Source organism: Ambystoma mexicanum, chromosome 10 (assembly GCF_040938575.1).
Source record: "Ambystoma mexicanum isolate Mex_15411 chromosome 10, UKY_AmexF1_1, whole genome shotgun sequence".
NCBI classification, from domain to species: Eukaryota; Metazoa; Chordata; class Amphibia; order Caudata; family Ambystomatidae; genus Ambystoma; species Ambystoma mexicanum.
The window spans coordinates 1,094,218,484-1,094,233,657 of record NC_090932.1 but is presented as its reverse complement, the minus strand read 5'-3'; the positions used below and the strand labels follow the sequence as shown (position 1 = coordinate 1,094,233,657).

General features: G+C 46.3%; 1 protein-coding gene across 6 annotated transcripts in view; it reads right to left on the bottom strand.

Annotated features, from left to right (window-relative positions):
* Positions 1 to 15,174, bottom strand: part of DUSP11 (dual specificity phosphatase 11) — a 494,978-nt gene that overhangs the window by 371,850 nt on the left and 107,954 nt on the right. For 5 of the 6 annotated variants that reach the window (XM_069618930.1, XM_069618928.1, XM_069618926.1 and 2 more), the window contains one exon: positions 12,029 to 12,160. The exons of the other annotated variant lie outside the window; for it this stretch is intronic. In XM_069618930.1, the coding sequence (XP_069475031.1) occupies positions 12,029 to 12,118 (90 nt within the window). In that variant the 5' untranslated portion in view covers positions 12,119 to 12,160. The remainder of the gene's footprint in view (positions 1 to 12,028; positions 12,161 to 15,174) is intronic. 6 annotated transcript variants of the gene reach the window in all.

Below are 15,174 nucleotides of genomic sequence, written 5' to 3'. Positions count from 1 at the left end.
AGGACAGGACCAGACCGGTGTGGGCCTTCGTTGAGGGGCCTTCGTTGCAGGGGGCACGGCTGGCGCCTCACGGCAATCTAGAGTGGCCTATGGGCACGCTTGTGTATGGTTGCTTAGCAACCTTAGTAAACAAATATGCAGCTACAGTGCGGCGGCCATCTTGGGACGGCAAGGAAGTCTCAGGGGGAGACACAGGGGAGGGAAACGAATCACAAAGAACACCAATAGTGCATTCCAACATTCTTGCAGACACGGCCTGGATGGAAGGCTTCATGAAAAGGGGAATAACCACTGGACTGAGAAAGTAAACTTCAATAAGGAACGGTCAGCTGCTAAAGTGTGTCAGCCACTTTTCAGATATAGAATGTCGCCCAGATGCACGCATAAGACTCTGAAAGTCTATGGGGTCACACGCACGCATGGCTTTGGCTCAATGAAAGGGAAACAGGATACCATTCACGGGAAGCCCTACGTTGCAGCACAAGAGGTCACCTACGCGATGGCGACCAGTCTTCCAGTAAGCAGTGGAGGCCCCCTATGCATGAGATCAAAACTGGAGGTACACTCCAGAGAACACACAGGGAAATACAGGAGTGCATCTGGAAATGGTCATCCTCCCATGAGGGGACTACGTCCGCCTCCACAACATGTACAACCCGTAGATGTGTATGCGGCCACCTTTTCAACGTTGCACACAGATGCTAGCCGACACGGCAAGGAACGACTGACGTTTGTCTGCAGAGTACACTGCTTGCGCCGCACTGCCAGTATTGAAGCCTCAGCTTAAATAACACAGCTATTCAACACAGGCCGGCTACCAGCAGTGTAGAGGCGAGGCACGCTCAACCCAACGTGTTGCATAATGACTGGTACTTATTATTTATGGCGTTCAAGACCCAAAAGAACAGATACAAGCAACCCACGTTGGACACTTTAGCTAAACCAGCAAATTCAAGTGAAAGCACCATGCCAGTGGCCCCAACACTACAAGGAGAGCAGGAACAAACAAAGGGGGGGACCAACAGGTCCTAGCAGCAATAGCAGCCCTGAAGATTGCACTAGAATCCAAAATGGATGCCATCAGCCTATATGTGAAACTCCTGAGGCAAGACGTCCGGTCACTTGCAGAACGTCCAGGGCCCTTGAAAAGGGAAGTTGCAGTAAACACGGTCAGCCTGAAGGACACCACAAAGGACGTAGCAATTCTGCAACAGCGATTAAGGAACCTAGAGGGAAGAGTCAAAGACGCAAAAGGGCATGCCAGAAGGAACAATGTTAGAACAATCGGACTCCCTGAAGGTGAAGGGGAGAACCCCACCAATTTTGTGGAGAATATGCTGCTGCAAGAAATCGGCCCAGGCACCCTCACTCAGACCGGTCCCTGACGAGGAAATAGCCAGGAGCCCCACCACAGCCCATAATAGCCCGGATACTAAGTTATAAAGACAGGGAAAAGATCTGTGAACACTTCCAGAAAGGCGCAACAATACAGAGAGCATCAGCAAATATTACAGTATACCCGGACTACACCTTGCAAGTGCAAAAACAGAGGCTGCACTTCACATCGGCCACAAGGAGGCTCCGAGTAGCGAACCTCAAATACATGCTGCTGTACCCGGCAAGGCTGAAAATCATAAACAAAGGCCAGGCCATCTTTTTCAATACCCCTGAGGATTCACACAAGTGGATGGACATGGAAAACCTGCCAACGGGGGCAGACAGTGAAATGGTCGGCGATGTGGACACATGCTCAGGGACCCTCATGCGTACTGTGATGGGCGAGACTTGTGCAAAACCTGACTGACGGCAGTGAACAGCAACCCCTACTAAAAGACTTTGGCAATCACACCTCTGTAGATAGCAGGAGCAAGCAGCATAGGCTCTGAATAGTCAGGAGCATGCTGCAAGGAAGCTTCCTTCACCTAAGTTTGGTTTTTGTTTTCGTATACTAGTCGTTACGTATCTGCCTGCCGCACTACAGACACCAGTGGATGAGTAAATGGGGCGGGAGTGAGAAGCTGGAATGCCTGAGCACAAGGTACTGAGCTGGGCAATTGTTGGGTGTTGCGAGGGTAAACAAGTTGAGGTAGGTAGTTATATATCCACACAGTATGAACGATATACGAGTCAGAGAGCCTTATTTGAGATAGGTGAACTTAAGATAGCCCCTTGGAATGTCAGGGGGCTAAATAGTTATATTAAACTAAACAGGAAAATGACATACTTGCGCCGCCAAAATGTTGATATAGAACTCCTACAAGAGACACCCCTCACCATTGAGAAACAATCCACCCTTACAAGAAAATTAGTAGCGCCACCTTGGGCACGCCGTATTCGGCAAATGCTAGAGAGGTTTTGATATGGGTAGCTCCGCCTGTACCATTCAGGGTGCTCAAAATGTTCAGGGTAGGATAATTGTAGTACAGGGATCTGTGGGGAAAAAAAATAGAGAACTCTGCATCATCAACACCTACACACCAAACCACGACACTGCAACCTACTTCCGCTCGCTCTATCCCCAAATTGGCCCATATACAGATGGTACTTCAGTTTGTGGGGGAGACTTTAATTGTACAATAAACCCGTAACCCGATAGATCAGACAAACTCGCACACCCTGCCATTTCAGCCAAAGCCCTGAACACGTTGTTTCGAGCTTTCACACTGTCCGACATATGGAGGAGCCTTCATCCACAAGCCCACGGATATTCACATTGCACAGCCCCAAAAAACGTATACACCAGACTAGACTATGTCTTCAGAAGTGAGGAAACCCTAGGCGAATTCAAAACGGCGGAATATAAAGCACAAGTACTATCGGATCACGCACCGCTGATAGTCGCATGGCAGGTCGTCCCTCCTAGTGCACGCATCCCGACCTGGAAGTTCAGCTGCGAATCCCTGAAAGATGCAGTATTTCGGGAACATCTAAGGGAGGGCATCATAGACTACTTTAAACACAGGGACTGTAGAGTAAGCCGGGACATTATGGGAAGTCTTCAAAGTAGTGATTAGAGGGACAGCAAAGCAAAGGGAATACAAGCCACAATAGAGAGGGACTTACACAAGGCCGAAACCACAGTAGATGTCATGGACTGCGCAGAAGACATGTCCAAGGAGCGAGCCCAGGAAGTTATCCGTCTGAAGAACGAGTGCTTGAAGCACTGGAATAGATTAGGCACACTGAACCACAGGAAATACGTAGCAAAAACACACAAAAGGCGATAAGACAGGACGGTTGCTGGCTTGGTTATACAAAAGCGAATTCAAGCAGGATATGATGCGTGCGATTGTGGGGAAGAATGAGGAGGTATATATGACGCAAGTGGGCATAAACAAATGCTTCCACAGCTATTACAAGGAATTATATGCAGAGACATCGGAGACACAGCCATCTGAGATAGACAGAGCCCTAGCCCAGATAGATCTCCTGACACTAGATGCAGAGGCAGCTGAAAAGCTTGAAGCTCCTCTAACTATAGAAGAGCTAGAAACCACCATAAGAGGGTTGCCTAGTGGCAATGCTCAGGGTGCAGATGGACTACCCAGTGAATTTTATTAGGAATTCATAGTAGACATTACGCCCCCGCTGCTGGCAATGCTGAATGAAGCACTAGACAATTATTCTACCGATATCACCAAGAGATTCAATTGTCATCCCACTACTGAAGCCGAACAAGCCTGACACAGATGGCGGATCTTACAGACCTCTCTCGCTGATTAATCAAGATGGGAAATCAGCCAATAGGCTCAAGACAGTAATAGCCAAGCTCATAAACCCAGACCAGACGGGATACATTCCAGATAGGAATATTACATGGAACCTGAGAAGGTTACAACATATCATTGACCACACCAGCGACAGCACGCCTCATTATGCTGTGGCCTCGCTAGACGGGGTCAAGGTATTTGACTTTGTTAGATGGCCATGGTTTCTAGCTACAATGAAGAGTTTTGGCATGGGGCTCACATATTAAATGGGTACGGCTGCTATATAGCAGTTCAGTAGCAAGAGTTAAGACAGGCAACCATATCTCAGATCAATGGTTGTTAAGAAAAGGTACGAGGCAGGGGTGCCCAGGGTCCCCTATGTTGTTTGTATTGGCCTTAGAACCCTTAGCAGTGTTTCTCCGGAAGGAGTACCAAGAAGCGGGCATAGTTACACATGGCAGAAGAAACCAGATTTCCTTATACGCAGACTATAATGCTTTTATATTTGCAGCACCCAGAGACTAACCTGCAGTTTATTTTGGATGTGCGAGCGCTTGGCAGACCTTTCAGGCATCATGATTAGCGCACAGAAATAGAGTTTGTTCCCCTTGGCAGGGTACAAAGGGAAACCCATGAACACACTGCCAGTGCTACTGATTAAGTAGAAAATGAAAACATTCATATACCTGGGAGTGGAAATCTTCCACGATCCTAAGACGGAACACATACAAAATACACAGAAGGCGGTAGACAAAGAGAAATCCATTAACTTTTGGGCCAGACTGCCGCTCTCACTGATGGGTCGAGCTGCTTTGTTAAAGATGGTGGTGCTCCTGAGGTTCCTTCACTTTTTCACCAACGTCCTGTACGACAACCCTAAAAGCTTCTTTAAGAAACTCAACACTACATGTCGTAGGTTTTATGGCATAAATTTAGATGCAGAATCGCTCGCACGAAATTGCAGAGCCCATAGGACCAGGGGGGGATTTAAAGCGCCTCATTTTAAAGCATACTTGGTAGCAAGCCAGCTACAATTTGCTACGAACTGGCTGTCAGACGAGGAGTCCCAAGAGACACTGTTCCTACAGCTGGCTTGCACCCCATTCTTTGTAAAAGAGGCGATATGGATCCAGACGACTGTTGCTGGTGCTGAGCACGAAGATATGCCGTAGGGCTTGTCGCTTGCTGGAGAAAGAGACACCCTATTCTCCCCAGATTCCATTGGTAGCACTAAAGGTGGAGGACCCACAGTTCAGATTAAATGTGAGGAAGTACTGGGAACTCATGGGGGTAGCGACAGTGGGAGATTTACTACGGGCGGAGAAGCCAATGGACTTCGGAGCACTCAGCTCAGAAACTGGTTTCCATGGGGCACAACATATGATATATGCTTCACTCCTCACTAGGTTAAAGCAGAAATGGCCAGAAACAGATAGTGAACTGCAGCAGGATGACACAATAGAAACACTTAATATTTCAGAAGGAGGGCTTGCAGTATCGAGAATATACAAACTATTAATGTCCCGGCACGGCGATGTACTCGCGCGGACCCGGCAAAGCTGGGAAGCAGATCTGCAGGAACAATTGACAGATAAGGACAGGGGTAGAGTGATAACTTATCTTAAAAAAGTGTCCTGAAACTTCAGTTAATACAGTTGTACATAACCCATAAGGCACATTAAGCACCCCCCCCTCCCAAGAAAATCACCCGTTTGTTCTGTTGCTAGGCAACAGAACAAACTTGCCCGAAATGTGGAGCGATTAACGTAGATCTAGTACATATGTTCTGGGCCTGCAGGAAGAACCAAATAGTACTGGGAAGTCATAGCTCAGCTCCTAGCGAAGGCAGGTATAATATTGGATACATAGTCTCCAACAGCCTGCATGCTCTGCATTTTGGCACGACCGAAGCAAGCAAAACATGTCGGTAAATTGAAAGACCTAGCATATATCCTAGCAAAACTTAGGATAGCGATGGGCTGGAAGGCACACATAGGTCTGGAGGGAAGACTGGTGGAATGACCGCCAAAAATGGACGTTGGCAGAGACTGAGGTGTGGCAGGAAGCGGCCAGTCGAGGCCAAGGAGAACAAAATGTAGACTTGGAGGCTTATGCTTCGAAAACGGGTGGCCTCTACGCATAGTGACATCCATGTGATAATACAGGCTCTGTCGCAATTGACAAAATAGAGATAAAAACATACTTTGTACAGTCAGATGGAATGTGATTTGAGACAACATGTGGAATAGGCTGGGAAGAGGGGGGGGGGGGGTTGTGGGAGGGATGGAACGAGCAGACACAACCAGTTGCACATTGTCATGTGTATGCATGTGGAAGGCTGTAAACCCTGAGAATCCTCTATTCGGGTGGCCAGGGGAGGGCTATGGCTTTTGGATCCCAAACCTGATGGTGGACGAGCAAGGGAGTATCACCTAGGTAGGGTAGTCGGGGGTTGTGATCACGGGAATGCCCAAGGCGAGAAGCAGTATTGTAACGGAACAGTGGTGGAGGAGGAAGTCCCAGATGCCTTCAAGGGGTATCTTGATTCGCATGACCAAAATCCATGTAGCAGAATCCCTAGATCTCATTCCACCAGTCATGACCCTAGAGCGAGAAAGAAAAGAATTGATTACCCAAGAGGGAGAGGGAGGAAGGCAGAAGTAACAAGATCAGGGCACTGATAACGAGATCTATTCATCCTCTCCAAATCACAGGGAATACCACCCAGACTCCTATACACATAAGCCATCGGCAGACATAAAAGGGGACAAATTTCTCCTTAGGGGGAAGAATGAACTAGGAGATGTTCTTATACTCCCCGTCAATACTCTGAAAAAATGGTCAGAACTCAATCTAAATCTTATTAAACCTCTAATCTCTTTCCCTCAACCTCAGGGGCTATTTTCAAACTCACTCATCTCTCCCCCCACCACCCCATTTCCAACACATACTGAGACGAGGAAGAGGCAACCAAGATCAGTAAAGACTACCCATAGAACTAACATGGGGAAAATGAGGGAAGCCTACCCTAGAAAGAGCTCAAGTTGTCCCGCTAATAGAGTCAGGCAGGGTTAGGCGTTTAATAGTAACCATTCACACCTGACTCCACTTGACTGGTCTTTTCACTATAAAGGGTGTGGTCTTGCACAGATGAATGAGCGAATAGAGAGCGAGTTGGGAGAAGAGCCGAGATGCCAGAGTCGACCATAGGCCAAAGACCGGGGATGAGACGCTGCAGTTTGAAAGACCAGAAGCGTGGCGAGGGGGCCGTGTCTCTAGGGAGCCAAAAAGAGTGCATGGGAGCCGAGAGGCGTGCTGGTCCCCTGCAGAACCTGTGAAGGGGAATGCTTGTTCCCCAGGGCTGTTGAGACAGCTCAGGCGTGTCCGAGGGGCAGGTGGTGAAACCCTGACCTTGGAACTAAGAGCTGTTTCAGTACTGAAGCGCACAAGTCAGCCCGGTGAGTCAGAGCATTGTAGAGCCGGGTTGTGAAGAGCGCGATACAAAGTAACACTAGAAACCCGTAAGAAAGAGCACCACATTTGTGTAAATGTTGGATTGAAGCTAAAGCGAAGACTTCAACAATGGGAGGATACAAGTAACAGTAAGCGCGAAACCAAGGAGAGAGGCGTGTGTGAAATAGCAAATGGAATGAAGTTGGACAATTAAGTGATACGAGTGAAAGGTGGGTCATAAGCCTGTGAAAAAAGTTAAAGCGGCACGATAGAAAAAAAAGAGTGTAAAAAGAGTGTGAGCGACCCAGAAAGAAGGAAATGTACAGGGGTGCACGGAACAGTGAAAGAAGCGTGCAAGAGGCACAACAGAGAGAAGGAATAACGGACAGTGCAACTGTGCACGACAAAGGGAAGGAATACACAAATGGTGCAGGAAGCACCTGAAGACAAAAAGCGCAATGGAAATCAAGAGTAAGAAACAAAGAGGGGCAATGGATCAGAGTGGTCGCACTTAGGAAAAGCAAAGAGCCTGGAATTTTTCAAAAGTCTTTGATTCTACCCCATGAGAGAATGGCATGTAAGAAAGACCATATATAAGGAAACGGCACATCCTGACCAGCTGAATTTGTGTCTGGAACTAGAGGGGCCCAAGCTTGGGGAAGGGTGCCCTTTGAAACTAAAAAGGAACTGTGATGTATTTGGTTTTGTGTTGAACGCTGGAAGAGGCATGAGCTGAGGGAAGGGATCCCAGAGAGGCCTATTGAGGAAATGAAATGATGATGTATTTATATCGCGCTCGTACACAAGTATTTCAGAGCGCGACCAGGCAAAAAAGGGAGGGGAACAAGGGAGAACAAAAAAGAAAACGGCGATCTTACTAAACCCAGTGACATTTAAGAAGCGCAAGTGGATGGAAAAGGGAAACGGGGGAAAGTGCATGGAAAGGGGGTGGGGGGAGTGCAAAGTGCAGAGCAGAGGAGAGAAAACAAATAAAAATAAAATAAAATAATAATAAATAAGGGCGATAAACCTTGGTAGTGCAGCCAGCAAGTGGCAGGTGAAAGTTAGTCAGAAAGGATAAGTGCAGAAGAAAAGTGGGAGGGGGACTGTATGGGTACAGATACAGAACCCTAGTGCAGCGGGCAACCTGGAGGCAGTGCAGGAGGCTGGCAGGGTGAGCAGGTACCTGGGCCCGAATGCCAGAGCGTGGCCAGGTGCACGATGCCAAGAAAGGAAACGGATCAACAGGGGAGAAGGGGAGCAAGGGCAGAGGTAAATAGGAAGGTCTTGCGATGCTTCCGGAACCGGAGATGGTTTTCCTCAAGTTTCAAGGTGACCGGGAGGCTGTTCAAAGGGAGGCACCAGCCGAAGATCTACCCCCAGCTTGTTTCTTTGCAAAACGTCTAACCCTGAGGGAGTCGAAGTAGTGGAGCGAAGGGTTCGAGAGGGGAGGTATTTACTGAGAGATAGTTGAAGGTATTTTGGACCCAGGCCCCAGAAAGCTTTGTGGACAATGAAGAGGGTTTTAAATTTAATCCTTGCATCCACTGGGAGCCAATTAAGGGATTTCAGGGCTGGAAAGATATGATTCCAGGGTTTGAGGGCAAAGACAAATCTTGCAGTCCTAGTCTGGATTAGTTGTAGAGGGCAGAGAGTGGAGAGAGGTAGATTTAGAAAGAGGCTGTTACAGTAGTCCAGTCTAGAAAGAACCAGAGCTTGGGAGACAGTGAGCTTTTGAGGGAAGGAGAGAAAGGCAGAGTACCTCCAAGGAGGTGAAGTAAAAAGTTTGACTTTTTAGAGACATAGATGTGTGCAGAGAAGGAAAGTGTAGAGTCAAAGATAACCCCATGGTTCTTAGCCACGCAGGTGGGGGTAGGAGGCGGGCCAAGGGAGGCCGGCCAGAGAGTGAGAGGAAAGGATGGAGATGGTGTACCAATAAGGAGGATCTCGGTCTTATTGGCATTTAGACATAGATCGTTGGCGGCACACCAGTTTTGAATGGCGATTAGACAATCAGAGATGAGAGAAGAAGGAGGCTGAAGGTGTGAAAATATATTTATTTTAGTGTCCTATAGGTATGCATATTGGCCTAAGCACATTCGCATCACGCTACAAACTTACTACTACAATAATGGTGGCCATGTTGCCATTTTGTTTCACTCGCCCATCTTGGATGCAATGTTCAGTTCAGTTATTTGTTCATTTTGCCTTTCTCACTGAACGCGGTAGAAGACCGCGGCATGAACTTTGTTATTTACGAGACATGAATGCCCATTCTGCTGAGCATGTTTGTCTTACACTGTAGAACCTTGAAGTCCTTGCAGAAGCATAGCAAATCTAAGTTAGGTGCCCGTCTGTCTCGAACATGTTTCTTCATTGAACCATTAATTGTAATAATGTGCAGCTGCAACGTGCTCCTCTGCTGGAAATCCCGTTTTCTAAGCTTTAGAGAAGACTGACCTCGGGCTTCAAGAGCAACATAGATAAACTGTATAGCAAATGTTACCTTGTACCAGAGAACACGATATGCCCCCACACACGGCTTTGCCCCACTCCCAGACTGTAAATAGTCAGTAGGAGGATGGGGAAGCAGGCACAAACATTGTCTCAGTAATATCACCTACGTGGAAAGGTCATGAACCCTATTGCATGAGGGGGCTGTACAAATGTATTGTATGCTATTCCTGTAATGTGTATATGCAAGACACTTTGGTTGTTCAGGGCTCTTTCCCGCCACAGTGTCTGTACGCATGCATCTTGGGGCGCTGAGACCCCAGTCAGGGTTCAACAATAGTATTTATTACAGCCTGGTTACTAGCTATTTCCATTTCTTTGTAGTAAGCCTCATTTTGCGGTCTTTCAATGGAAGCCTGAAAATGAGTTGGGTGTCGTCAACATAGCACTGGAAAGTTGAGCAGAAAATGGAGATGCAGTAAGCGAGAGTTGCAAGGTATTGGTTGAAAAGCCAGAGCGAGAGGTTAGACCCCTGGGGGACTCCACATGTGGAGAGGGAGATAGAAGAAAGGAAAGACCCAAGTTGTACTTGAGAGGGCCGATCAGAGAGAAAAAGAGGTCAGCGAGGCCAGAGCCTGATCAGTCATACTCAGGTTGTCACGAAGACGATTGAGCAGGATGGTATGGTTGACTGCATCGAATGCAGAGGAGAGATCAAGTAGGATAAGGACAGAGGGAATGTTAGAATCGAGGTTGGAGAGCAGGTCTTCACGGATGTTCAGGAGAGCAGTTCCTGGTGCTTCTGGCAGCTCTGAAGCCAGATTGTTGGTCATGGAGGGAGTCAGAGTCAGAATGGAGATTGGGCTGAGAGATCACAAGCTTTTCCAGGAGCTTACCCAAAAAGGGAGTAATGGAAATTGGGCGGTAGTTTGCCGGACAGATGGATCAGCAGTGGATTTCCTGAGGAGAGGATGCACAAGGGAGTGCTTAAGAGGGGAGGGGAAAAAGCCAGAGGCAAAGGAGAGGTTGCAGAAATCGGCAAGGGCCAGCGCAAGGGTGTCAAAGTGATCCTTAATAGTTTTAGAGGAATAGGGATGGACCTGTTTTGATGAGGTTGTCATAGATGGACTTGTCTAGCTACCTCATCAGGGAAGGAAAGGAGGAGAAAGGGGGAGCAGAGGAGAGGGTGGATAGGATGCCCTGGGTTTTAGAGATAAAGTAAGAGGCAAAGGCATTGCAAAGAACCTGGGAGGCAAAAGGAGGGGTGGAGACTGCAGCAGGGTTGGCCAGCTCCTTGCAGATCGAAGTGCATCATGATAAAACTGTTTTGAAAGTTGGAAGGCGTCTGAGCTTGGGAAAGGGAACTTTAAGAGGCCCAACCAAGTTGGAGACGTATTGGTTTTCTTTTTAGTGTTGAAAGATTGAAGGGTGGGGAAGGGAACCCCAAGGGGCTTCAAGATGAACTGTGTTACATTTCTTTTGTGGCGTTTGAAACTTGAATAAGTTGAACCTTGGGAAAGGGAACACAAAGGAACTCAGACATTGAAGGTATTTGAAATCACTGCAAGGGCCCTCTGGAGAAAATCTTACGAACAGCCCTGTTAATTGAACACATCTTTATGACAATGACCAAATTGCACCTGGTGAGAAGACCACCTGAAACCAACTTTGGTTTCCCATATTTGCTGAACCACTATTTTTCCTTTTCAAAGGCCTTTCCACCACATTTCTGTAAAGAGTGAAGGCAAGCATAGGTTTAGACACAGGCAGACTTATCTTGGACTATTAGACAACAACGGCCATTAGAAACATCAGTTAAGGGAACCATCCCTTTAGAGTTAGTGCCAATCAGGCATTACACCAACCCAGGAACCATAGTAAATAAAGGTTTTAAAACAAATACTTTTGAGTCTGTCTCTCTTGATACCATGCCTGTCTCACAGTAGCAATAAAGAGAATAAGCACAATGCTTGCCTCCGTTTTTAATAGAATCAAGACTCCCTGTGCTGTAAGCTTGGGTAATCTCCATTATGTGTCACTAGACATTTGTTACGCTGACAACTGAAAAACAAATGGACAATGGACATTCTTTTAAAAACCAATGATAGCGGGAACCAAGAACAGGTAGAACAAGGTGTCTGGGGTTACCTATAAGAATTCCTGTATCCCCTTATACGTGAAAAAATATGATTAGTCCTAGTGCACCAACAGAGTAGAGCTATGGGAATCTAACGGGATAAAGGGCATTGTGTGAGTTGGAATAATCCAGATAAAATAATTAGCATTAAAATAGAGATACAGATGTAAGTTATTACATTTTCCAAGGTGGTGGATAAAGCATGATTCATTCAAACCAACTATTCCAAAATCAGATCTTCCGCTGCACACGCCACCTCTAAAATCAGACTTACCTTGGGGTCATAGTAACGAGAAGTGCATGTTAAATCAATTATCAGCCCAAGCTCTTCTTTTTGCTCCTTAATCTTCCTAATTAGATCCATGGGAGAAAAGCGTTGTTTCGGGGACAGTTTTGAGTCGAAGAACTGGTAAAAGAACAATTAGTTACAATAAAGCAAACATTCCAACAATTGCACTGTTTGGCTGAGATCACTGGCCAAAATGAATGCATTGCAAAGTAACATTTTGAGTTTTCTTTTTAAAAACACGTATAATGTATTAACGCTTCTTTTAAGATAACTGGTTCTTCACCAGTTGCCTCAAGCAGACATCACTAGTTGAAAAGTGTCAAAGTTCTCAATCAAATCTCAAAAATGAATGCACCTCTTTGTCTAATATAATGTGTATGGCCATCATCCCCCTGCGCCCCAGGGGGCCCTCTGAGTGCCGATAAAAGATTGTTATCCAATTCAATAGTACTCATTTCATCAACCTCAGAGGGATGAAGGGAAGAGTGAACCAGCCAGTCTCTAACCTTCGGCCATGAGGTCAAACACAGATCCAAGTAGTGGATGCATTATTTTGAGCCACAAGCTTGTCTATATATGTTACATGCTATGCAGGTCAGTAAAAAAATGGAAGTGTGAAAATACTGTCATTTTTGTGAATGCAACTTTTTCTCTGCTGCTCTCGTGACATACCCCATTTCATAAATTCATCCTATACTACTATCAATATCGGCTCCCCACCGTTTCCCCATCTTTTGCACTGCTGAAAATCCCTCATCTACCAGAAAACAATGCACCATCCTCTCCTTTTAGCTGTTCTCATAATATTAAAATGGAAGCCAAATCTCAGTCCCTCCCCCAACTAAATTATTTTTGCTGGATACAACTTGCCAACCAAGAGGAGTCTCGCCCTCTTCAATCTTCCACTTCCCAAAGGGCTGGAAGACTGTACTCTTTCCAGAGCCTCTCGCCAATCCCTCATCTCTATGCTCAACCATATTTCTCCAGGTTGGGAGTTCTCCTCTTCCTCTACACATCCTACCAACCTCTTCACCCAACCTGTAACTCCCTTGCTTGGTGTGTCCCCTATATAGGAGGATCACGTTCCTTCAAAGTTGGTTTGCACTTTGCAAATCCTATGCATGCATTGGTTGCTCCTTTATTCAAACGTCCGCGCTTTTGGCTTTTAAACTTGCGTTTTATGCGCTTTTCCCCCCACCAATTTATCACCAGATGTCATTTATCACAGGCATCAGCCCAGTGGCCCTGCACAGACCACACCCCTGTGATGCTGAGACTCTCAGAGAACCAAAATGTTTATTACTCAGAAGACTAAACAAATTCAACAAGTTGGTTTATCTCGGTTTAGCACGTGTCATTTATTGGAAAGTATGTTACAGGAGGTTTTGTACAGCACCCATTTTGAATGGCTCAAAGTACTGGCGCATGTACTCCAAGAACCGGATGTCATTTTAAAAACAGTACACATCAGTTGTAGGAAGGCTTACCTACACCACCATCGGTTTGTGGTTTAGAGAAACAAACATGTAGTGGACATGCAGAGTTTCAACAAGCTCTTACTGGTAGCCACAGAGCAGCTAGTCTTCACTGTTGGTAGGGCTAGACATTGGTATAGGGTACAGCTCACTCACAAGGGAGACCAAGTAAAAGATTGTCCACAAACAGGAATAGTGTGCATGGAGTTAAACTATGACATAAGTAATATGAAATATAGATTCATAAAAACAGTAAGTGAACACAACCAGTACTATAAAACAGAAAATATCTATATAAAACAGTAGGGAGATTTTTCTACAGCCCATCAGGTGAGAGGTGTGAAACCATCTATCCTAAGGGTAAGAGGCTAATCACAAAATACAGCACAAAGTTTCTCTATTTTCCTATCTAAACATCTCCCTCAAGGAAAAATATAGGAACAATCTAGGTGGACCCACTGCTTTGACCACTCACTTATTCTGGCATCATTCTTTGTGCTCAAAATTCCAACCGTTTTCATCCAACACCACCATCCCATTGAAGTACTGTTCAACACACTCCCCCTGCACCCCCTTACACTTATTCAGAGCAGATTGTATTTAACCAATTGATACCCAACAATGTATGCAACCCATTCCATTGGTGTGCTGTAAACTGCACTTCACAAAACAGCCCCAACGCCAGTACCAAATTAAGGCACACTGAACAGTACAAGCACAACCCTCTTACCACCACCTCCTCCATTCTAAATATGTCAGTTGCATTTGACAGGGTGAACTATGGCATTCTCATCAACACCACTCTTGGGGACGATAACTATTAGAGGCGAAGGTGCGTATGGCCACTCAATACTTTAAGATTCCTGCACAGAGACACACACATAAGAAATTAAAAAGCACAGACATTGAATAGGCTGGAAACCAAGGAAATCCAGTGAATTGGGCTGCCTTTGTCTCTAAAAGCTAAATTCTCACTAATTACAATGGTACACATCTCCAAATGCCAGCACTACTTCAAGGTTTTACATTCTTTGCCCTCAGAGCTGCAGGATAAATGATTATGGGCAGTACTAGGATGGATTTAACAGAACCGGCAAAGTAGGAGGATTCTAAGAGGGGACGGGGGGGGGGGTGGTTTGAGGGAGGGAGAGAGGGCGATACTGACCGTCACTCAACACATCCCTCTTCTGGATTCCAGAGGCTCCCCTCTTCTCTGGAGTCAAAGTCACCCTCTCGCCTCCCTGCTTCTCACCCCTTCCCTCTCTTGGGCCAGGATCACTTTCTTTTGATCGCAAGGAGCTCTCCTACCGTAGTTTCCAAGAGCCCCTGGTCTTGTGGCAGAATTTATTTTGCTGCAGTTACGAGGAGGGCCAGCTCTGAACAGCTCGGGTCCACAGCTTTGATTTACTGGTGATTTCACTAAGTGAGCTGGGCATACATCAGCCCACAGAAGTTCCTTATAATTGTGGGCTCCGATTGGCATGTAGAAAGTCTGCAAGACAACCAGAGATTCTGATTGCACTGCCAATGCATGCCCACGCGCTGCACTGCCAATGCATGCCCACGTGCTGAATGCACCATTTCAACCCCAAATTTGAAAAGAAATTCTGGGGAGTAACCCCTAAGCCCTCCCTAGATCCTTATAGCTCATTCGCT